This window comes from Salvelinus namaycush, chromosome 13 (genome assembly GCF_016432855.1).
Source record: "Salvelinus namaycush isolate Seneca chromosome 13, SaNama_1.0, whole genome shotgun sequence".
Classification (NCBI taxonomy): domain Eukaryota; kingdom Metazoa; phylum Chordata; class Actinopteri; order Salmoniformes; family Salmonidae; genus Salvelinus; species Salvelinus namaycush.
This window is the reverse complement of record NC_052319.1, coordinates 34456603-34481458: the sequence shown is the minus strand read 5'-3', so window position 1 is coordinate 34481458 and position 24856 is coordinate 34456603. Positions and strand designations below refer to the sequence as shown.

The following is a 24856-nucleotide window of genomic DNA, read 5'->3' as shown; positions in this document are numbered from 1 at the left end:
TTCATGACCTGAAATAAAAGATCCCAGAAATGTTCCATACACAAAACATTCTGCACAAATGTGTTTACATCCCTGTTAGTGAGCATTTCTACTTTGACAAGATAATCCATCCACCTGACAGGTGTGGCATATCAATAAGCTGATTAAATAGCCTGATCATTACACAGGTGCACCTTGCGCTGGGGACAATAAAAGGCAACGACAATGTGCAGTTTTGTCACACAACACAATGCCACAGATGTCTCAAGTTTTGAGGGAGCGTGCAATTGGCATGCTGACTGCAGGAATGTCCAACAGAGCTGTTGTCAGAGAACGTGTAACCACGCCAGCCCAGGACCTCCACATCCAGTTTCTTCACCTGCAGGACCGTCTGAGGAGGGGGTGGTGCTGAGGAGTAATTCTGGCTGTAATAAAGCCCTTTTGTGGGGAAAAACTAATTCTGATTGGCTGGGCCTGGCTCCCAAGTGGGTGGGCCTATGCCATCCCAGGCCCCCCCCCCCAGGCCCAATAATGTGAAATCCATACATTTGGGCCTAATGGATTAATTTCAATTGACTGACTTCCTTCGATAAACTCAAACTCAGTAAAACCTTAGAAATTGTTCATATTTTTGTTCAGTAGACAGATAGAGAGGAGAGAGAGTACTAGATAGATAGAGGAGAGACCAGAGAGCAGAGACCTGAACACAACAGAACTGTGTGATAAGCCATGAAAGTGTCCTGACCTCTTTAGCCACGGTGTGCCAGTGCAGGTGGCTCTCACACATGTCCATTCTCTCCTGGTGCAGGAACTTGCACTTATCAGGAACCAGCAGGGCATCACTCACAAACTCCCCAACTGCAAAACACAGATTAATGATTCTCACACACACAAGGAAATTGTGCAATATGTATAATGTATGTGGTTACATGAGAAGCGTACAATGTGTATGACAGAGGTAATGTGCAATGTAAAGTGCATTCGGAAAGTATTCAGACCCCTAGACTTTTCCACATTTTGTTACTTTACAGCCTTATTCTAAAATTGATTAAATAGTTTTCCCCCCTCATCAATCTACACAAAATACACCATAATGACAAAGCAAAAACAGATTTTTAGATTTTTTTTGTGCACATTTTTTTTTTTTTACTGAAATTTCACATTTACATAAGTATTCAGACCCTTTACTCAGCACGTTGTTGAAGCACCGTCGGCAGTGATTACGGCCTTGAGTCTTCTTGGGTATGACGCTACAAGCATGGCACACCTACAGAACCAGTCAAAAGTTTGGACACCTACTCATTCAAGGGTTTTTCTTTGTTTTTTACTATTTCCTACATTGTAGAATAATAGTGAAAACATAAAAACTATGAAATCATCATAACCAAAGAAGTGTTAAATATATCAAAATCTATTTAATGATGACAGCTTTGCACACTTGGCATTCTCTCAACCAGATTCATGAGGTAGTCACCTGGAATGCATTTCAAATCAACAGGAGTGCCTTGTTAAAAGTTAATTTGTGAAATTTCTTTCCTTCTTAATGCTTTTGAGCCAATTTTTGGTTCCAACCGCAGTGTCTTTGTGAGACGCAAAGGTGAACAGATGATCTCCGCATGTGTGGTTCCTACCGTGAAGCATGGAGGAGGAAGTGTGATGGTGCTTTGCTGGTGACACGGTCTGTGATTTATTTAGAATTCAAGGCACACTTAACCAGCATGGCTACCACAGCATTCTGCAGCAATGGTACCCTTCCCCAGATCTGTGCCTTGAAACAATCCTGTCTCAGAGCTCTACGGACAATTTCTTTGGCTTGGTTTTTGCTCTGACATGCACTGTCAACTGTCGGACCTAATATAAACAGGTGTGTGCATTTCCTAATCATGTCCTATCAATTGAATTTACCACAGGAGGACTCCAATCAAGTTGTAGAAACATCTCAAGGATGATCAATGGAAACAGGATGCACATTAGCTTTATTTGGAGTCTCATAGCAAACGGTCTGAATACTTATGTAAATAAGGTACCTGTTTTTTTACATTTGCAAAAAAATTCAAACAACCTGTTTTCGCTTTGTCATTGTGGGGTATTATGTGTCGATTCATGAGGATTTGTATTTATTTAATCCATTTTAGACTAAGGCTGTAACGTAACAAAATGTGGAAAAAGTCAAGGGGTCTGAATACTTTCCGAAGACACTGTATGAATTATGTTGTGTGTAATGACCAGTAATTACTATTTTGTATACAGCGTTACTGTTGGTCTAAGCCAGTTTTCCCCTCAAGGACATTAAACTTTATGCTATCCTATACACACACAACTTACCCAGGCAGCGGTAGGGCACCACGATGTGTGTGTGACTGCTACACTCCTTGCGTCCCTTCTTGCGTCCCTTCTTGCACCAGCTCTGAATGCTGACTGGCTGGTTCGCCTCCACCACGTTAGTGATCTGGAGCTCAGGGTACACCTGGGGGAAGGAGCAGGCTTTAATGAATGTACTTCACACAGTTGTTTTCTATGGGTTTAATATTCCAGACATTTACCTCAGACCTCCCCCTTTCCTATCGCTTCCCTTGTTCCTTTTTCTCTCCCTACCCCTCCATCATCCCACTCCTTTCCCCCCTCTCTCCTACCACTCGCTTTTTTCTCTCTCCCAACTCTCCCTCCCTCCCACCTCTCCTCCCACCTATCCCTCCCTCTCCTCAACGCCCCTCCCTCCCTCGCCTCCCACCCTCGCCTCCCACCTCTCCCTCATCTCCATCCCTCCCACCTCTCCAACCTCTCCTGCCCTCCCATCTACCCCTTTCCTTCCTTCCCTCCCCCTCTCCTTCCCTCCCCCTCCCCTCCCACCTCTCCTTCCCTCCCACCTACCCCTCCCTCCCATGTCACTCCACCTCTTTCCCTCCCTTCCAACCCTCCCTCTCTCACCCAATCCTCCCTCTCTCACCCAATCCTCCCTCTCTCACCCAATCCTCCCTCTCTCACCCAATCCTCCCTCTCTCACCCAATCCTCCCTCTCTCACCTAATCCACCCTCATCTGATGCCTCTTCCACCTATCCCTCCCTCTCATCCCCCCTCTCCTCCTACCTCCTGGCAGTACTGCAGGATGCCCTCCTTGGTTCCGATGCAGCTCTTGGTGCCGAAGGGATCCGACTCCCACTTGCCACTCTGAACATTGACATGCATGTTGAATTTCCCACAGAACATGGCTACCTGGGGCTCTGCCAGCAGACCCACAGAGTCATCAGAAGGCACCTGCAGTGAAGGAGGAGTGCAGAGGGAGTCAAATTACTGTAAATAAATGTTTAAAAACGTTATTTGCAGTTGAAGTGCACTCAAAATCTAAACCAGCGGTCAAAATACACATCTACCCCCCCGCTCGCCTTCACTCTTTCCAACAAAGTTGAACGCAAAGCATTCTGGGGTCATTGTTTTTCCCCACTCTTTTTGTTCCGTGATACAATGGGAGGAAGTTTCATTGTAGCTGGCCGTCTGGCGCACGTCGGAAAAGAAGGATGCCGCAAACTAACAAAACAGAAGCCTGCTGCCATTCTGCTGGTAAATGGCCTGTGAAAAGGAAAACACAACGATCCATTCCCTAGATTGATGATACTCATAAAAAAAAAAACTAGGCCCTAGTTATTTCTGCAGCCTGTAGTGTAGCAGTTAATGATAAATTACCACACAAACTTGGACGTATGTGCTATATCTTTTCTCCCCATATTCATGGTTTCCATTTTGTATGCAATACATGCGTTATAGATGGACACATACAGTGCCTTCAGGAAAGTTCAGACCCCTTGACTTTTTCCACATTTTGTTAGGTTACAACCCTTTTCTAATATTGATTAAACTGTTTTTTTTTTTTTAAGTTAACAGATATTACATTTACATAAGTATTCCGACCCTTTACTCAGTACTTGGTTGAAGCACCTTTGGCAACAATTACAGATTGAGTCTTCTTGGGTATGACGCTACAAGCTTAGTACACCTGTATTTGGGGATTCTCCCATTCTTCTCTGCAGATCCTCTTTAAGACCGGGCTCTGCCTGGGCCACTCAAGGACATTCAGAGACTTGTCCTGAATCCACTTCTGTGCTGTCTTGGCTGTGTGCTTAGGATCATTGTCCTGTTGGAAGGTGAACCTTCGCCCCCAGTCGGAGGTCCTGAGAACTCTGGAGCAGGTTTTCCATCAAGGATCTCTGTACTTTTCTCCGTTCATCTTTGCCTTGATCTTGACTAGTCTCCCAGTCCCTGATGCTGAAAAACATCCCCACAGCATGATGCTGCCACCACCATGCCTCACCGTAAGGATGGTGCCAGGATTCCTCAAGACGTGACGCTTGGCATTCAGGCCAAAAAGCTCAATCTTGGTTTCATCAGACCAGAGACTCTTGTTTCTCATGGTCTGAGAGTCTTTAGGTGCCTTTTGGAAAACTCCAAGCGGGCTGTCATGTGCCTTTTACTGAGGAATGGCTTCAGTCTGGCCACTCTACGATAAAGGCTTGATTGGTGGAGTGCCACAGAGATTGATGTCCTTCTCGAAGGTTCTCCCATCTCCACAGAGGAACTCTGGAGCTCTGTCAGAGTGACCATCTGGTTCTTGGTCACCTCCCTGACCAAGGCCCTTCTCCCCCGATTGCTAAGGCGGACAGCTCTAGGAAGAGTCTTGGTGGTTCCAAACTTCTTCCATTTAAGAATGATGATGGCACTGTGTTCTTGGGGACCTTCAATGCTGCAGAAATGTTGGTACCCTTCCCCAGATCTGTGCCTCGACACAATCCTGTCTCTGAGCTCTACGGACAATTCCTTCGACCTAATGGCTTGGTTTTTGCTCTGACATGCACTGTCAATTGTGGGACCTTATATAGACAGGTGTGTGCCTTTCCAAATCATGTCCAATCAATTGAATTTACCACATGTGGATTCCAATCAAGTTGTAGAAACATCTCAAGGATGATCAATGGATACAGGATGCACCTGAGCTCAATTTCAAGTCTCATAGCAAAGGGTCTGAATACTTATGTCAATAAGGTATATGTTTTTATTTAGAATAAATTAGCAAATATTTCTAAAAACCTGTTTTCGCTTTGTCATTATGGGGTATTGTGTGTAGATTGCAGTTTTATTTATTTAATCCATTTTAGAATAAGGCTGTAACGTAACATGTGGAAAAAGTGTGGGAAAAGTCAAGGGATCTGAATACTTTCCGAAGGCACTGTATGCCCTTTAATTTCTTATAGCAGCAGTAAAGAAACAAGCATTTTTCAATAGATGCTATTAATGTGTCTGACCCAACACCCTGTGGAATTCAGGGAGTCTGGTTTGCGCTCACAAGGTGCTTGTTTTGTTATAGCCTACCTTAGGGCTGACCCCATTTAGTCAACTGGTCGATTGTTTGGTCAACCAAGATTTTTTCAGTCGAGTAGTGGCAAATATATATTTTAATTATGGAACACAAGACACCTGTCTGATTCACACCTGTCTGAGTTGACTAATCTATTGTGGAGGTTGTGAAGATGGCACACCTGTTAAGGGTTTGTACTGGAGGCGAAGTCACGTGCAGGAGAGCAGAGTGAAGTGAACAGGCACACTTTTTATTCCGGTCCAACAAAAGCATAAATGTGCCCAAACACGGAACATAGACAAAAAGTATGGCGCGTAACAATACCCACATAACATAAATACAATTTCACACAAAGATATGGAGGGGAACAGAGGACTAAATACATGCAGTGTGATTAGGGAATGAAACCCAGGTGTGTATGGAACAAGACAAAACAAATGGAAATATGAAAAATGGAGCGTCGATGGCTAGAAAGCCGGTGACGACGATCGCCAAACGCCGCCCGAACAAGGAGAGGAGCCGACTTCGGCGGAAGTCGTGACAACACCAGTATCACATTTACCGTTAATTACCATTTCTCATCTACAATGTTGGTTTGGTTACGGTCATTTCTGTTAATGCATTCAATATATTATTACAGTCTTCCCTATGTCATTGTAGGAGTGGACATGTTTGCAGAGCGCACAACCTAGGTGACACTTGAGGAAAGAGTTTTGGTTTATTTCATTCCATGCTTATTTTTGGTTTATTTCATTCCAATTTATTCATTGTCTTTTGTTTAGAGCGCTCCTGTCAATCTTGAGTAAGGACACGCACCTGATTACACATAGAACTAGGCCTAGGCTTCTGAAAGTAAGTAAAATAAGTCTATTTAAAAACAATGACAATAGTTCCTCAACGTAGCCTATTTGAAAAATCTTTCCAGCACTCTCTCTTTCCATAACCACTCAGTATGTAAGGGGAAAACATGTATTGTTCTGATCAGGTGGAAATGTCATAAAAAAGGCATACCTGATTACTTACTATCACTTGCGCAAATAGCCTACAGCTGTGTCTGTCTGTCCGGAGCTCACAGGCCCAGGGAACTCTGGGGCCTAGAATATTTTATACAATGTTGCAAGTTTGCTAGCACCAGCTTCAAGCTGGACCCAAGTTAAAAGTTATTATTTGTAGGCTTTATGTAGGCAAATGTTTCACATATTGGCAATGGCAATAGATGTTACTTTTAGATTTATATCATTTTAACTTAGATAGAATTTTGATGAATCATATGACATTGATTTTGAGATATGAAGACTTTATTATAAATGAAATGAAGCTGTTCTAAGAAAAGGTGCATATGAAAATCAGAACTGACACGCAGATCAGTAGAAATGGTACCATAACTTGGCACTCCAAATGGAAAAGGTTGTCGACCGCTGGTGTAGCCTATTACCGGCAACTTCAGGAGATTAAAGGCAGAATCTGTGAAGACCAGCAGCATCGGGCAGGCTATATCTGGTTAGCCTATATTGAACTCTGGCTCCCTCTTTAGTAATTTGTGTCTCTTAATTTGTAATTGCAGTGCTTAAAGCTGCAGGCAAAGTATCCGACATATAGTTGATTTTATTCAAACACAGGGTGTGTCTATATTTGGAAAAATACACATTTGAAAATATGGACCAATCGATTGTTCAAAAGAACCACCGACTCTCGATCAAACAATATTTCGTTTTTTGTCGGGGACAGTCCTTGCCTACCTGCAGGGAAGCTCTTTGACACTGCTGGTTAATTAAGTCTTTGTCTAGTTTATTTGTGTTTAATTGTAAGGGGCCCTCGAGGAACATGGCTGACATGAAGAACACAAACATGAACCATAGTTATCATCCATTAAGGAGCCTGAATGGATGTTGATATTATGAGGTGGTAGTGGGATGCCAGAACCAACTTATGCGATGGGGAGAGGACTACAGCATTTCCAAGATGGTGTCAACAGCAACGATGTTGGTATGGCAACGGAAAGGGAAACAGCATCAGCCGGGTTGCAGGTGTTGGTGCCTTCTAGAATCTTAATTCACCACATGGTCATCAGGAGTGAAGACACTCACCATAGATTCACTAGGCCTGAGTCAGCAGATTCACTAGGCCTGAGTCAGCACACTGAACTAGGTTAAGGTGCTGGTTGATGCAGGAGTTGCCATTCATGGGAAAATCCACCTAAAATATATATTTTGGCATTTCTTTCATTAGTCCACTGTTCATACAGTCCCAACATTTCTCAAGATATTGGACTTTCAAGAAGCAGTCTCATTTGTCACATCCTCATGATGATGCGTTTTACATCAAATTATGCATTTCGCATCATCATGATGATGTGGCAAGTGACACTGCTTACGGAGTGGATTTTTCCCTTAAGCACAGATCTAGGATCAGATACCCTCCCTGAATCCACCAATCGTCAGCTAGGGCTGTCCTGGTTCCACAGGCTTCCTCAGGCTGTGCCGATCTCTGAACAATTTGTTGATAGAGAAGGAATCCCTGTAACAGTAGTGGGAACGGGACAGAGAGAGTACATGCAACTGTACCATTGACCATGATCAGCCACAGACCAGCCTGGTTTTGGTCACTCAACATTACACAGTATGTGACATGCAAGCAGTAAAACAATCCCAAGAAAAGTCCTTGTTATTGAGGGGGTCAGTTGTAACAACAGAAATCCCATTCCACATGATTAGGACCTTGGGAGTGCCTGTTATGCTTAGGAAAAAGGAAGCTTGTGTTTATGTAGCTTGTCTTGTTCCAACCATGCCAGGATTTGATACCTGCCACTGGCTGATTAGCACTCTGGTACCAACCATAGCCTACCATGAGACTAGAGCAAGCTAGCTAGCTAGGTGACAGACAGTTGACTTCAGGTCCCACCATCTCCGGGAAGATGACATCCCAAGGAGAGGCTGCACATAGCAGAGTAAGTACCACCTTCCCTGAGAGGAAATGAAGTGGCATGTGATGGCGTGGTGGGCACGACTCGTCCAATGAATCTTAAAATCAGCGAAATTAGCCTATAACTAATTACACTACGGATAACAGAAAACGTTGAACTTTTTATAGATTGTCAATTCGATATGCTTGAACAGCAAATCAAAGCGACCAAGAGAGATTATTTATCCTCCCAAACAATCAAACATAACAATGGAAGAGGATGCGGCTACAACAATGTCCAGAAAGGACAGTGCATTGACGGCAAGCATGTACATACAGCCTCAACAGCTTGATCTATTGCCCGGAGTAATGGAGGACATCGAGGCCCTCAAGGTAGGAATGGATAACAGCAACAAATGAATGGGAGAAATAAGGACTGAAAACAAGTTTGAAAGCGACATTAGACTCCCTACAATCAACGACGAAACTCCTGAGTGATAACACTAAAATTAAAGTGGAGCTACTTGACCTAAAAATGCAGAAGCATGACAAATAGTCATAAAGGGAGTGAAAGAGAATGCAAATGAAGAAAAGGTGAAGTATTTTACTAAACAATCTTAAAAATGGCCAACAAACAGATGGATAAGATTGATTTCCAAAGGGTGCATCGTTTTGGCCAAAGGGTTCCCCAGAAACCCTGACCCATTCTTGCTAGATTCTCACATTACAAGATGAAGGTGGCCGTGTTGGAAAGGGGTAGGGAGTTGAAGGGCACACCATTCTCTATCAACGAAAAACTCCCCCATGAAATAATAAGAGAGACAACGCATCCTTTATCCCATTTTCAAAAGACAGAGCAGAGAAACAGAATGTGCACTTAGTATTGGATAAGCTGTACATGAACAACCAGCTCTTCAGGGAATCAAAGGTTACAACGTGTCGACCTCTAGTAAAAACGGTTGTTTTTTGTCTCCATCAGGCTACTAGGCCACAAACAATCCGTAAAGGGCAAAGTGCCATTACAGTAGGGCTGTCCCTGACAAAAAAATATCTTGATCGACCGAGAGTCGTCTGTTCTTTTGACCAATCGATTGGTCAACATTTTAAAAAATGTGTATTTTTCCATATATAGACACCCTATGCTCGAATAAAATCAACTATACTGAACAAAAATAAAACTCAACATGCAACAGTTTCAAAGATTTTACTGAGTTACAGTTCATAGAAGGAAATCAGTACATTTAAATCAATTCATTAGGCCTTAATTAATCTATGGATTTCACATGACTGGGTTGGCATAGGTCTACCCACTTGGGAGCCAGGCCCACCAACTGGGGAACCAGGCCCAGCCAATCAGAATAATTTTTCCCCCACAAAAAGGGCTTTATTACAGACAGAAATACTCCTCAGAAATAGGGCACAAATAGACACATTTATAGGTCTACATTTGCATTCAGGCCAGGTAGCCTTGGCCTAGGCCTATGCGTGATCAGGTGCGTTTCCTTACTTAAGATTGACAGGAGCGCTCCAAACAAAAGACAATGAATAAATTGACAACTCGTAAATGGAATTAAATAAATCTAAACTTTTCTCACAAGTGTCACCTAGGTTGTACGCTCTGCAAACAACATGTCAACTCCTACAATGAAAACAGTAAGACTGTAATAATAATAATACATTGAATGCATTAACAAAATTACAGTAACCAAACAAACGTAGATTAGAAATGATCGGAATGAATGGTAAAATGTACTCCTGGTGATACTGCTATGCCATACCCGCTGCCTCCGCAATGGATTAGTCCACTAACACAGGTGTCTCGTGTGCCATAATTTTCCCATGGTGCTGGACAATTTTGATCTTATTTGTTTTGTCTACGCTCCAGTTCTCCCTCCACACCTTTTCCACGTTTTGTAAAACAGCGTTGGAATAGTGACCCTGGTGCAAAAGGGGATGTCCTGGAATCACATTTTATAAAGACCTAAAGTTACAATATACAACAAATCACTATAATTACAATTTCTACATATTATGTTTTATTATTATTATTCCCTATTTTCCTTTAGTGTCAAGGGCAATTATACATTAGGATTATGTATTATTTTCAAGGGTGTTGGGATGTATAAATCAGATACCCATCAGTTATTGCAGGTTCCTCAAATTATATTTTCAATGCTAGAATATCAACAAGGATGAAAATTGACAACATCTTTTCAATTTATTAATCTCTTTTTACTGACATTCTGATCTAATGAAATGAAGGAATGTCTTTCCTCTATTGTGATTGTAGGGATGTGAATTAGTGAGCCTATAATTTTCAGCAGAATTTGGCTTTCCTTTGTTGTATTTGACAACTGCCAACTTGCAAAGTGAGCCAATAATGAGCAGCTGTATATGGATATTTGTGCATCACTGTTTTTATGACAGTAATGAGGATATAATTATTTATTAGTAGTAGTAGTATATTATGTTCTACATTTTGCTGTTGTCTGGGTATTTGTTTATTAGGTCTTATTGTCCTCAGTACTACCGAATGTATTTATTTTCATTCACTCCGTTTTTTATTTGTTATGTGGCTAATTCCTAAAGAGGATTCTCCTCTCGTGGTCATGCCATAGGCTTATAGGGTTTATGGCTGGGCGCTTGAGGGGTGGCAGCATTGAAACAAGTTTATGTGACAGTCCCGATTTCTTACCTGGACCATGCCAATCGGCGGTTGAAGGTGTGTTTTAGGATGCTAAAGGTGTGTTATGGGTACGGGGGTGGTATGACAGTATCAGGGACAACACCCCCTTCTGGGCTGGGGGAGGCTTTTGCAAAACAATTGGAGGTTTACTTCGAGTCAGTTGCAGCTGCAGTATGTTTAGCAGTGCATATATTATGGTACAGCTACATGGGTAGATGTCAGACATTGATACTGGTAGTATTGGTAAGTATGCATCAATTCTACTACTTTTTGGTAGTACGTTTACAGGCATATATTATGGTAAGTAATATTGAAACTTGTATCTCATCATGGTAAGTGGTGAAATAAGTATACCTATCTATAATTGTAATGGCTTAGCAGATTGTAAAAAAGACCATCAGTCTTTACCTGGCTCAAAGAGAAGGAATACAATATCTATTGTTTACAGGAAACTCACTCTCCAATTACAGATGAGGTTATATGGAAAAAGGACTGGGAGGTAGAAATATATTTCTGTCATGGGCAAAGAAACTCAAAAGGGGTGATCATATTAATTAATAACAATTTTGATCGGAATGTGCAAACTGTCCAAACAGATCCGAAAAGAAGGTGGATCATTTTAAAACATTCAATTGAACGATAAACAGATGTTGCTAATTAATCTATATGGTCCAAATAATGATGATCCACACTTCTTCTAAATGATATATACTAATCTCTCGAGCTCACAAGCAACAAATGACTATTATTATGGTGGGAGATTAGAATACAGTTTTAAGTACCCCAATTGATCATAAATGAAAACACCTTCAAGCAATTTGGGAAATTATGAATATCATGGGACACATTAGAACCATTGCATATATGGAGGCTTAAAAATCCAGACTTAGTGAGATATACAGTTGAAGTCGGAAGTTTATACATACACTTAGGTTGGAGTCATTAAAACTTGTTTTCAACCACTCCACAAATTTCATGTAAAACAAACTATAGTTTTGGCAAGTCGGTTAGGACATTATTTGTGCATGACACAAGTCATTTTTCCAACAATTGTTTACAGACAGATTATTTCACTGTATCACAATTCCAGTGGGTCAGAGGTTTGCATACACTAAGTTGACTGTGCCTTTAAACAGCTTGGAAAATTTCAGAAAATGATATCATGGCTTTAGAAGCTTCTGATAGGCTAATTGACATCATTTGAGTCAATTGGAGGTGTACCTGTGGATGTATTTCAAGGCCTACCTTCAAACTCAGTGCCTCTTTGCTTGACATCATGGGAAAATCAAAAGAAATCAGCCAAGACCTCAGAAAGAAAATTATAGACGTCCACAAGTCTGCTTCATCCTTGGGAGCAATTTCCAAACGCCTGAAGGTACCACGTTCATCTGTACAAACAATAGTATGCATGTATAAACACCATGGGACCACGCAGCCGTCATACCGCTCAGGAAGGAGACGCGCTCTGTCTCCTAGAGATGAACGTACTTTGGGGTGAAAAGTGCAAATCAATCCCAGAACAACAGCAAATGACCTTACGAAGATGCTGGAGGAAACAGTTACAAAAGTATCTATATCCACAGTAAAACAAGTCCTATGTTGATATAACCTGAAAGGCCGCTCAGCAAGGAAGAAGCCACTGCTCCAAAACCGCCATAAAAAGCCAGACTACGGTTTGCAACTGCACATGGGGACAAAGATCATACTTTCTGGAGAAATGTCCTCTGGTCTGATGAAACAAAAATAGAACTGTTTGACCATAATGACCATCATTATGTTTGGAGGAAAAAGGGGGAGGCTTGCAAGCCAGAGAACACCATCACAACCGTGAAGCACGGGGGTGGCAGCATCATGTTGTGGGGGTGCTTTGCTGCAGGAGGGACTGATGCACTTCACAAAATAGATGGCATCATGAGAAAGGAAAATTATGTGGATATATTGAAGAAACATCAGGAAAGCTTGGTTGCAAATGGGTCTTCCAAAAATGGACAATGACCCCAAGCATACTTCCAAAGTTGTGGTAAAATGGCTTAAGGATAACAAAGTCAAGGTATTTGAGTGGCCATCACAAAGCTCTGACCTCAATCCTATAGAACATTTGTGGGCAGAACTGAAGAAGTGTTTGCGAGCAAGGAAGCCTACAAACCTGACTCAGTTACACCAGCTCTGTCAGGAGGAATGGGCCAAAATTCACCCAACTTATTGTGGGAAGGTTGTGGAAGGCTACCAGAAACGTTTGACCCAAGTTAAACAATTTAAAAAAGGCAATGTTACCAAATAATAATTGAGTGTATGTAAACTTCTGAACCACTGGGAATGTGACGAAAGAAATATAAGCAGAACTAAATCACTCTATTATTATTCTGACATTTCACATTCTAAAAATAAAGTGGTGCTCCTAACTGACCTAAAACAGGGAATTTTTACTGGGATTAAATCAGGAATTGTGAAAAACTGAGTTTAAATGTATTTGGCTACGGTGTATGTAAACTTCCGACATCAACTGTACATTGAGGAGGCTTAATCAAGCGAGTCGTCTAGCCTTCGCGCTGACACCAAAAGGAAAAAATAAAAAATAAAAAAACTTTTGAAAGGGGGCAGAACACAGTCGAACCATCAACTAATTGGCATCCACATTAATTTCCATGTGGGCGAGGATATTGGAAATGTAATCAAAGCCTACTAGATGACGACCTGTTTTTAACCTAGACAAAAGATTCTAAATAACTTTTTCCTGCATAACATACAGTGCATTCAGAATGTATTCAGACCTTGACTTTTTCCACAGTTACGTAACAGTCTTATTCTAAAATGGATTAAATAGTTTTTTTCCCCTCATCAATCTACACACCATGCCCAATAATGACAAAGCAAAAACAGGTTTTTAGAAATTCTGCAAATGTATTAAAAATAAAACTGAACAATCACATTTACATAGGTATTCAGACACTTTACTCAGTACTTTGTTGAAGCACCTTTGGCAGCAATTATAGCCTTGAGTAGTCTTGGGTATAACACTACAAGCTTGGCACACCTGTATTTGAGGAGTTTCTCAGATTGTTCTCTGTAGCTCCTCTCAAGCTTTATCTGGTTGGATGGAGTGTCGCTGCACAGCTATTTTCAGGTCTCTCCAGAGATGTTTGATCGGGTTTAAGTCCAGGCTCTGGCTGGGCCACTCCTGCGTTGTCCAGAAGCCACTCCTGCGTTGTCTTGGCTGTGTGCTTAGGGTCATTGTCCTGTTGGAAGGTGAACCGTCACCCCAGTCTGGAGGTTCTGAGCGCTCTGGAGCAGGTTTTCCATCAAGGATCTCGCTGTACTTGGCTCCGTTCATATTTCACCCGATCCTGACTAGTCTCCCAGTCCCTGATGCTGAAAAACATTCCCACAGCATGATGCTGCTACCACCATGCTTCACCGTAGGAATGGTGCCAGGTTTCCTCAAGACGTGGTGCTTGGCATTCAGGCCAAAGAGTTCAATCTTGGTTTCATCAGACCAGAGAATCTTGTTTCTCATGGTCTGAAAGTCCTTTAGGCAAACTCCAAGCGGGCTGTCATGTGCCTTTTACTGAGGAGTGGATTCGTCTGGCCACCCTACTATAAAGGCCTGATTGGTGGAGTGCTGCAAAGATGGTTGTAGTTCTGGAAGGTTCTCCAATCTCCACAGAGGAACTCTGGAGGGGTTCTTGGTCACCTCCCTGACCAATTGCTTCGACCTCATGGCTTGGTTTTTACTCTGACATGCAATGTCAACTGTAGACCTTAAATACACAGGTGTGTGCCTTTCCAAATCATGTCCAATCAATTGAATTTACCACAGGTGGACTCCAATCAAGTTGTAGAAACATCAAGGATGATCAATGGAAACAAGATGCACCTGACCTCAATTTCGAGTCTCATAGCATAGGGTCTGAATTGTTAGGTAAATAAGGTATCTATTTATATAGAATAAAATGTGCAAAAATGTTGCTTAGTCATTATGGGGTATCTGAGAACGGTGCCGAAGGAGATCGCTGCCGTTTTACAATCCCGTAACCAATTGTGCATGTTTTTTTGCGTTATTTGTAACTTATTTTGTACATAATGTTTCTGCCACCGTGTCTTATGAACGAAAAGAGCTTATAGATATCAAGACAACGATTACTCACCCCGTACTGGAGGAATACTTGTTCTTCAATGAGTCGGACGGGAAGGATTTACTTCAGACGCCCGACAACGCCCTCATCCCCGTAATTCAAATGAGAAAGAGACGGAGATATCGAGGACGAAGGTCCGGGTGCCTTGTAAGTATCCGTTGCCGAGAGGGTAATCTACCATCGGTCCTACTAGCCAACGTACAATCAATCGATAATAAAATAGACGAACTACAATCACATATATCCTACCAACGGGACATTCAAAACTGTAATATCTTATGTTTCATCGAGTCGTGGCTGAACGACGACTAACATACAGCTGGCGGGTTTTAAGCTTTTTCGGCAGGATAGAACAGCGGCCTCTGGTAAGACAAGGGGTGGCGGTCTATGTATATTTGTAAACAACAGCTTGTGCATGAAATCTAAGAAAGTCTCAAGTTTTGCTCGCCTGAGGTAGAGTATCTCATGATAAGCTGTAGACCACACTATTTACCAAGAGAGTTTATATCTGTATTTTTCATAGCTGCCTATATACCACCACAAACCAATGCTGGCACTAAGACCACACTCAATGAACTGTATACGGCCATAAGCAAACAGGAAAACACTCATCCAAAGGCGGCGCTCCTAGTGGCCGGGGACTTTAATGCAAGGAAACTGAAATCCATTTTTACCACCTTTACTCCACACACAGAGACATGTACAAAGCTCTCCCTCACCCTTTATTTGGCAAATCTGACCATAATTCTATCCTCCTGATTCCTGCTTACAAGCTAAAACTAAAGCAGGAAGCACCAGTAACTCAGACAATAAGAAAGTGGTCAGATTTTTCTTTTTCTTCATAAAAATAATATAATAATTCACCTTTATTTAACCAGGTAGGCCAGTTGAGAAAAAGTTCTCATTTACAACTGCGACCTGGCCAAGATAAAGCAAAGCAGTGCGACAAAAACAGAGTTACACATGGGATAAACAAACGTACAGTCAATAACACAATAGAAAAATCTATGTACAGTGTGTGCAAATGTAGCAAAATTAGGGAGGTAAGGCAATAAATAGGCCATAGTGGCGAAATAATTACAACTTAGCATTAACACTGGAGTGATAAATGTGCAGATGATGATGTGCAAGTAGAGATACTGGGGTGCAAAATAGCAACAACAAAAAATAATATGGGGATGAGGTAGTTGGGTGTGCTATTTACAGATGGGCTGTGTACAGGTACAGTGATCGGTAAGCTGCTCTGACAGCTGATGCTTAAAGTTAGAAAGGGAGATATAGGTCTCCAGCTTCAGTGATTTTTGCAATTCGTTCCAGTCATTGGCAGCAGAGAACTGGAAGGAAAGACGGCTAAAGGAAGTGTTGGCTTTGGGGATGACCAGTGAAATATACCTGCTGGAGCGCATGCTACAGGTGGGTGTTGCTATGGTGACCAGTGAGCTGAGGTAAGGCGGGGCTTTACCTAGCAAAGACTTATAGATGACCTGGACCCAGTGGGTTTGGTGACGAATATGTAGCGAGAGCCAGCCAATGTTAAACAAGGTTGGAATGTAAATCAATGAAATGGGGTATCAGTCTACTCTGTGACACCCACAGAACACAACTGTGAAGAGTTTACGCAAATATTAGCGTTGTAGCTGTTATCGCAAGACTGTGACATCACCTCCCCAGTCAACCTATTGTGTGTATTGACATTCATATTGCACTGTACAGTTTTACCTAAGGATTGGGGATCAATGAAATGGGGTAACAGTCTACTCAAAACCCAATATATTTTTTCCCAACGTCCTCCTCAGAGTTTTCAGACTCCAAAACATCCACTCAGTATTGATTTTCCTCAGGAATAGTGTCAATACACACAGGTTGACAATAAATGTGGCTCAATTCACAGTTGTTTCAGAGTCCCGCAATAAGAGCTACGACGCTAATCTTCTCTGGGTGTCACTGTGTAGACTGATACCCCATGTCATTGATCCACAGGTAAGGCTGTACAGTGAAATAAGTATGCCCCCAACGCAATTCTAAAGTATTATACATCCAGTGTGATTTCAACAGATTTGTCAAATTAACAAATTATTGTCTTTAGTTGCTTTTATATAACATTCCAACCTCATTTAGCATGATCTATTCAATTATAGCATAATGCTACTATTTGTATTAATTTGCCTCACTGTCAAAGACATACTTTTATTTTGAAGGCCAACCGCAAAGTCCACTACTGTGGCTAATCCTTATTGTGGCTAGCTTCACATAGATGGGTCCGACCACCATTAATCAAATAAGAACTGTCTTATGAATTCGGGTTATTTTAGATGATGACATCTAGCTAACTATAGCTACTGAAACAGATTGTCGTTTTGCTATGTTTTTGGGGAAGAACATTGTTTGCATCCATGAGCTAGCTAGCTCTTTTTATGACCAGCACTGTAGGTGTGCGAGACAACTACAGTCCCTGGTAATGGGGATGTACGTAAATGGCAACAAAATAACTTTGTGGTCAGTGTGTGTTTGTGTAACCTTTATGTAATTAGGCAAGTCAGAACAAATTCTTATTTAGAATGACGGCCAAACCCGGACAACGCTGGGCCAATTGTGCGCCGCTATATGGGACTTCCGGTCACGGCCGGTTGTGACACAGCCTGGGATCGAACCGCAGGCTATAGTGATGCAGTGCCTTAGACCGCTGCGCCACTCAGGAGGCTAGATTGGGTTTTTATTTGTGATGTTGCTAATGATTAGGCTACTTGGTCTGGCCAGTAAAATGTGCCTACAGTTGTGCTTTTCTTTCTCTATCAGTTACAGGTACACAAAACAAACAGACATATGTACGAACACACACATACACACTGCAACCAAAGTAGACCATTATTTCCCTAAACACCTTCAAAATGATATAAAGATAAGAAAAAATAATAAGTTTAAAGTTATGTTCCTAATAGAGCAGCTGTCAAAGAGAGACTTGCCCATGTCTTTTAGCATGTCGGGGTTGACCAACTGTTCTGGTATGCACACTTTGTTTACTAGTTTACGGTGCAATTATCCGGTTGGTTTTATGCTTACAGTCAAGGCATCAAGGAATGGCGTAAAACAGTCTAGATGCAACATAAGCTACTACTATTGACCCAGGCCCATTTTGAGGCTTTACTCACGAACATAGACAATTTGATGCTGTGTCATAACTCTTAAATCGAATAATGCACTGTTAAAAACAGCAACCTCCTCAGTGCCGTCTAGCCACCGTGTATCTCAGCACTGCAGCACTGACGCCATCTTGCTTGTGTCAAGCTTCACTCTTTTCCATTCTCCACTCCACATAACCCACCAGCATCCACTGGCCGGTTATGTGGCAAATGCAACATTGTATCATGTTAATGTGTTCAATAAGTATCCATATGCACAGCAGTTCCATATTTCCTTGTATCAGAAAAGCAACAATGTATCCTCACTCAAAAGGAGTAGGCTAACACAAACTGATTTATAGACTAAATTAAACCCTGCTATGTGAATCTAACATAGAGATTTGAAAGTGGGTCACAGCATTTATAGTAACCCAGTGAGCAAAATTATGTTGAAAAGACTTTGAAATCGAATCCAACATACAAAGATTATAAACGGGTGTATTTTGGGCTCTGAACGAAAGATGAAACAACGTCGTTTCTGGACGTTGAAAATACGCATTTACTGTACTGAACTATTACTCTGCTATGCTCTACTGTACTGTGCTGTCCAAACTTGTGAAACAAATCTATTGTTGTCAGAACCAAATCATAAATGTCTATGTTTGGGACAAATCGAAGCCGGTCTGGGCCGGACGTCTGTGGACATTGAACACATTTTTACAACTTTTCAATGTCTATGGACATCAGGTGTCGGACGTGCTCACTGGGAGGCCCTACGCTAGTTAAGGCTAAAGTGTAAATGCCCAAAGGATGTAACCTGTAGGTCCTTCATTTGATGTTGATAAGCAGATAGCCTATCATTGCAATAGAATGGCATTTTCATGGTTCATTGCGACTTTAATGGTAGGTTAATTTTAGGCACCGATTTTTGGGGGGGATAATGATATCCCCATTGATAAGCCATGGGTTGCAGCGTCGCTTGCAGTTGAACCGGTTGACCACCTTAAAATGATAGACTGCTTTATGGTCCTTAGGCCTAATTATGTCGTTTATCAGGTCTAAACGCGTGTCTAGCCTAATCTGTTCAATATTCCTGAAAAGGATCACACACCCTTGAAAAATACAAAATGCGGAGTGTATTCATTAGTCAGATTCCGTTGCAAAACATTTTGCAAAGGAAATTGTTTACTCCAAACGGAAAACGTTTTGCAACGGAAGCTATACTTTCTATTGGACAAAATCTGGTATGTCCCTCCCCGTTTTTTTTTGCTCTGTTTGCTTCCGTTTGGTTCCTAGAGTAAATGGTCAATTGTTTCCGTTGCAAAACGTTTTTTAACAGACGAAAGGTTTTGCAACGGAATCAAACTAATTAATACACGCCAGCATACGTTTACCACCATTGAAACAACGCAATCCCACAATATAGCTAGGCCCTAACATTTTCGCATATAGGCTAAATGAGTAGTCTGTCAGTAGAGAAACAGACCAATACTTTAGTTTGTCATTCCAGGTCCCTGTAATCTAGTGCCAAACTGTCAAGCCAGTGTCGTTGACAACGGTAGGGCAATTATAGGCCTAAAAAGAAATATGGAATGTTTTTGCTTTACGCATTTGGATATTCCACTCCATAGTTAGTTAAGGCTACGAGAGTGATAAAAACAAGCTATTCTCGACACTACTACGCAGGCTGCAATTAGCAGAAAGATGGAGTGGTTGGAACAAGATGAGAAATGTAGCCTAGTAATCGCATTAAAACCTATGGTGTTTAACGTATAGTGTCTTAAAAACATTGTAGAATTTTGTAATTTAGTAACATTTCTTTCTGCCTCCAAATGCAATCTTGATTCACCGTGGGTCTGAATTCCGTTATTTTCACTCCTCCTGCCTTCAGTTCACCCTTATCCTCCGCTGCTACAGGGACGGGAACTAGCTTATGGAGGTTCGTGCTTTTCCCGATACACGAAGAACGCTGACCTGTTCTCCCCTTTTCTTACCTCAGATGCCAGCGTCAAGGTCGCAACCCATAACAGCAGAAATGCCGTTCGCTCGCCCATGCCGTTGACCCTAAATCAGTTTTGTCCAATATCTGAAAAATATTCCGATAAATCCGATGCTCTATCCCGTTCCCGTGCACTCCCAGTTGGCGATGGCGTGTTTAATGATGGAAAGCGAGAACGAGGCTGGCCAGCTTCCCCAAAGCCTGTCACCTGACCGGGCCAATAGTGTGTGATTGCGGCCCGAGAGAATAGGCTAGCCTATGGGAAGAAACTTGAGGGAGGCAGGACTGCAGCCAGCTCCGATTTTGGGATATAGGCCGAAAGGTGAGCAGATGTTTAACACACTTAGTCATACACTTTATAGAGAAAGATCTATTTCCCCCCCTCTGTCTCCTACAAACATGAAGGTTTCCTCATGTTTAATCTGCTCTCATTCATTCTTTGTTTATGAAATGTCCCTATAGGCTAGTTCTGATGATACACACACACACAAAGACATACATACCACTAAAACCTAATTTCACAATCCTAAAAGAATTAGGCAATCCCAAAATGCAGCAGTTTTTAACGCAATATCAAATCATTATATATATTTTTTAATTGTTTAATTTAACCTTTATTTAACTAGGCAAGTCAGTTAAGGACAAATTATTATTTACAATGACAGCCTATTTCTGGGTAACATTTAATATTAAGTACCTTACTGTTATTTTTTTTCAATTAAAATTGTCAAAAATGAACAGAGATACACTATATACACAAAAGTATGTGGACACCACTTCAAATTAGTGGATTTGGCTATTTCAGCCATACCCTTTGCTGAGAGGTGTATAAAATTGAGCGCAAAACCATGCCGTTTCCATAGACAAACATTGGCAGGAGAATGGCCTTACTGAAGAGCTCAGGGACTTTCAACGTGGCACCGTCATAGGATGACACCTTTCTAACAAGTCAGTTAGTCAAATATCTGCCCTGCTAGAGCTGCCCTGGTCTACTGAAAGTGCTGTTATTGTTAAGTGGAGTCTAGCAGCAACAACGGCTCAGCCACAAAGTGGTAGGCCACACAAGCTCACAGAACGGGACCACCGAGTGCTGAAGCGCGTAATGCATAAAAACATCTGTCCTCGGTTGCAACACTCACTACCGAGTTCCAAACTGCCTCTGGAAGCAACGTCAGAACAAGAACTGTTCGTCGTGAGCTTCATGAAATGGGTTTCCATGGCCGAGCAGGCGCACACAAGCCTAAGATCACCATGCGCGTGCAATGCCACGTGTCAGCTGGAGTGGTGTAAAGCACAACACCATTGGATTCTGGAGCAGTGGAAACGCATTCTCTGGAGTGATTAATCACGCTTCATCATCTGGCAGTCCGAAAGACAAATCTGGGTTTGGCTGATGCAGGAGAACGCTACCTGCCCCAATGCTTAGTGCCAACTGTAAAGTTTGGTGGAGGAGGAATAATGGTCTGGGGCTATTTTTCATGGTTCGGGCTAGGCCCCTTATTTCCAGTGAAGGGAAATATTAAAGCTATAGCATACAATGACATTCTACGATTCTGTGCTTCCAAACTTTGTGGCAACAGTTTGGGGAAGGCCCTTTCCTGTTTCAGCATGACAATGCCCCCGTGCACAAAGCACGGTATGGAATAACTTGACTGGCCTGCACAGTGCCATGACCTCAACCCCATCAGACACTTTTGGGATGAATTGGAACGCCGACTGCGAGCCAGGCCTAATCGCCCAACATCAGCGCCCGACCTCACTAATGCTCGTGGCTGAATGGAAGCAAGTCCCCGCAGCAATGTTCCAACATCTAGTGGAAAGCCCCCCTTTTCTGCCATCTGGGAAGGACCAACTCCATATTAATTTCCATGATTTTGGAATGAGATATTCAACAAGCAGGTGACCAAATAATTTTAGTCATATAGTGTAGCTTCTTAGCAAAGAGTAATTTCGCAAGCAAGAACTTTGCTAGGACTGTCTATAAGTGGTCTGAGTAAGGGGCCTAATTGGATGAGCCTAATGGGAAAACTAGCTGTTATTGGCAGAGAGGTTTGAAACAATTTTTGTTATTGGTCTATTAATTTATACCGCCAGGTGATGTCGCCAGGCAGGCCAAAACTCCATCCCACCAAAACAGGCTGAAATTTGACAGTCTATTCAAACAGTTCTTGCACGAAAACAGCATTATCGTCATTTTCACAATTACACAGTATTATTCCAACCTCAGTCTGAAAATATATAACACAGGAAAATCACTTTTTGACGTAATGTACTTTATTATTCCAAAGAAACGTGTGAATCTGAAAATAACTGATCTGAAACTGTTTCTTTACCTTACTTTTTAGCCTCACAGTGGCCAGATGGACAGAGGAGAGGTTCCTTCTGCCAAAGAAATCAAATGTTATTTGTCACATGCGCTAAATACCGTGAAATGCTTACTTACAGTAGCTTGCGAAAGTATTCACATTTTGCATTTTTCCTATTTTGTTGCCTTATAACCTGGAATTAAAATAGATTTGGGGGGTTTTGTATCATTTGATTTATACAACATGCCTACCACTTTGAAGATGCAAAATATTTTTGGGAGTGAAACAAACAAGAAATAACACAAAAAACAGAACTTGAGCTTGCATAACTATTCACCCCCCAAAGTCAATACTTTGTAGAGCCACCTTTTGCAGCAATTACAGCTGCAAGTCTCTTGGGGTATGTCTCTATAAGCTTGGCACATCTAGCCACTGGGATTTTTGCCCGTTCTTCAAGGCAAAACTGCTCTAGCTCCTTCAAGTTGGATGGGTTCCGCTGGTGTACAGCAATCTTTAAGTCATACCACAGATTCTCAATTTGATTGAGGTCTGGGCTTTGACTAGGCCATTCCAAGACATTTAAATGTTTCCCCTTAAACCACTCGAGTGTTGCTTTATCAGTGTGCTTAGGGTCATTGTCCTGCTGGAAGGTGAATCTCTGTCCCAGTCTCAAATCTCTGGAAGACTGAAACAGGTTCCCTCAAGAATTTCCCTGTATTTAGCGCCATCCATCATTCCTTCAATTCTGACCAGTTTCCCAGTCCCTGCCGATGAAAAACAACCCCACAGCATGATGCTGTCACTGTGACGATGGTGTTCTCGGGGTGATGAGAGGTGTTGGGTTTGCGCTAGACATAGCGTTTTCCTTGATGGCCAAAAAGCTACATTTTAGTCTCATCTGACCAGAGTACCTCCTTCCATATGTTTGGGGAGTCTCCCACATGCCTTTTGGCAAACACCAAATGTGTTGGCTTATTTTTTTCTGGCCACTCTTCCGTAAACCCCAGCTCTGTGGAGTGTACGGCTTAAAGTGGTCCTATGGACAGATACTCCAATCTCTGCTGTGGAGCTTTGCAGCTCCTTCAGGTTATCTTTGTTCTCTTTGTTGCATGTCTGATTAATGCCCTCCTTGCCTGGTCTGTGTGTTTTGGTGGGCAGGCCTCTCTTGGCAGGTTTGTTGTGGTGTCATATTCTTTCCATTTTTTTATAATGGATTTAATGGTGCTCCATTAAAAGTTTCTGATATTTTTTTATAACCCAACCCTGATCTGTACTTCTCCACAACTTTGTCCCTGACCTGTTTGGAGAGCTCCTTGGTCTTCATGGTGCCCCTTCCTTAGTGGTGTTGCAGACTCTGGGGCCTTTCGGAACAGGTGTATATATACTGAGATCATGTGACACTTAGATTGCACACAGGTGGAATTTATTTAACTAATTATGTGACTTCTGAAGGCAATTGGTTGCACCAGATCTTATTTAGGGGCTTCATAGCAAAGAGGGTGAATACATATGCATGCACCACTTTCACATTTTGAATTTTTTTGAAACAAGTTTATTTTTTTTCATTTCACTTCACCAATTTGGACTATTTTGTGTATGTACATTACATGAAATTCAAATAAAATGTAATTTAAATTACAGGTTGTAATGCAACAAAATAGGAAAAACGCCAAGGGGGATGAATACTTTTGCAAGGCACTGTACAAGTCCTTAACCAACAATGTAGTTAAGAATAAGAGATAAGAAAATATTGATTAAATAAACTCAAGTTTTTTTTAAAGTAACAATAAAATGAAAATAACAAGGCAATATACAGGGAGTACCGGTACCGAGTCAATGTGTGGGGGTACAGGTTAGTCGAGGTAATTGAGGTAATATGTACATGTAGGTAGGGGTAAAGTGACTATGCATAGATAATAAACAGCAAGTAGCAGCAGTGTAAAAAAAAAAGGGGGGGGGGGGGGGGGGGGGGGGTTCAAGGAAAATAGTCTGGGTAGCCATTTGATTAATTGTTCAGCAGTCTTATAGCTTGGGGGTAGGAGCTGTTAAGGAGCCTTTTGGACCTAGACTTGGCGCTCCGGTACCGCTTGCCTTGCAGTAGCAGAGAGAACATACTATGACTAGGGTGGCAGGGGTCTTTGACAATTTTTGGGGCCTTCCTCTAACACCGCCTGGTATTGAGATCCTAGATGGCAGGAAGTGATGTACTCTGTAGCGCTCTTCAGTCGGAAAGTTAACAAGAATATGTGATCCACTTGACAGGAGGAATATAATGGTCAATATCAACTTAATTAGGTATAATACAACTTTGTGTAATTTAATTTAAATGTGTTGTTCGGATTTCAAGGAAAATATAGTGTTTTGTTTGAACACTGTCCCAAGCAA

At 41.8% G+C, this 24856-nt stretch overlaps 1 protein-coding gene across 2 annotated transcripts in view; it reads right to left on the bottom strand.

Annotated features, from left to right (window-relative positions):
- The window catches only part of LOC120058466 (amyloid-beta A4 protein-like), a 48069-nt gene extending 27730 nt beyond the window's left edge, over positions 1–20339 (bottom strand). For both annotated transcript variants that reach the window (XM_039007141.1, XM_039007142.1), the window contains exons 1-4: positions 20161–20339; positions 3068–3235; positions 2305–2446; positions 725–837 (exon numbers count right to left, since the gene is read on the bottom strand). In XM_039007141.1, coding sequence (XP_038863069.1) covers positions 725–837; positions 2305–2446; positions 3068–3235; positions 20161–20220 — 483 coding nt within the window. In that variant the 5' untranslated portion in view covers positions 20221–20339. The remainder of the gene's footprint in view (positions 1–724; positions 838–2304; positions 2447–3067; positions 3236–20160) is intronic.
- Positions 20340–24856: the final 4517 nt, after the last annotated feature.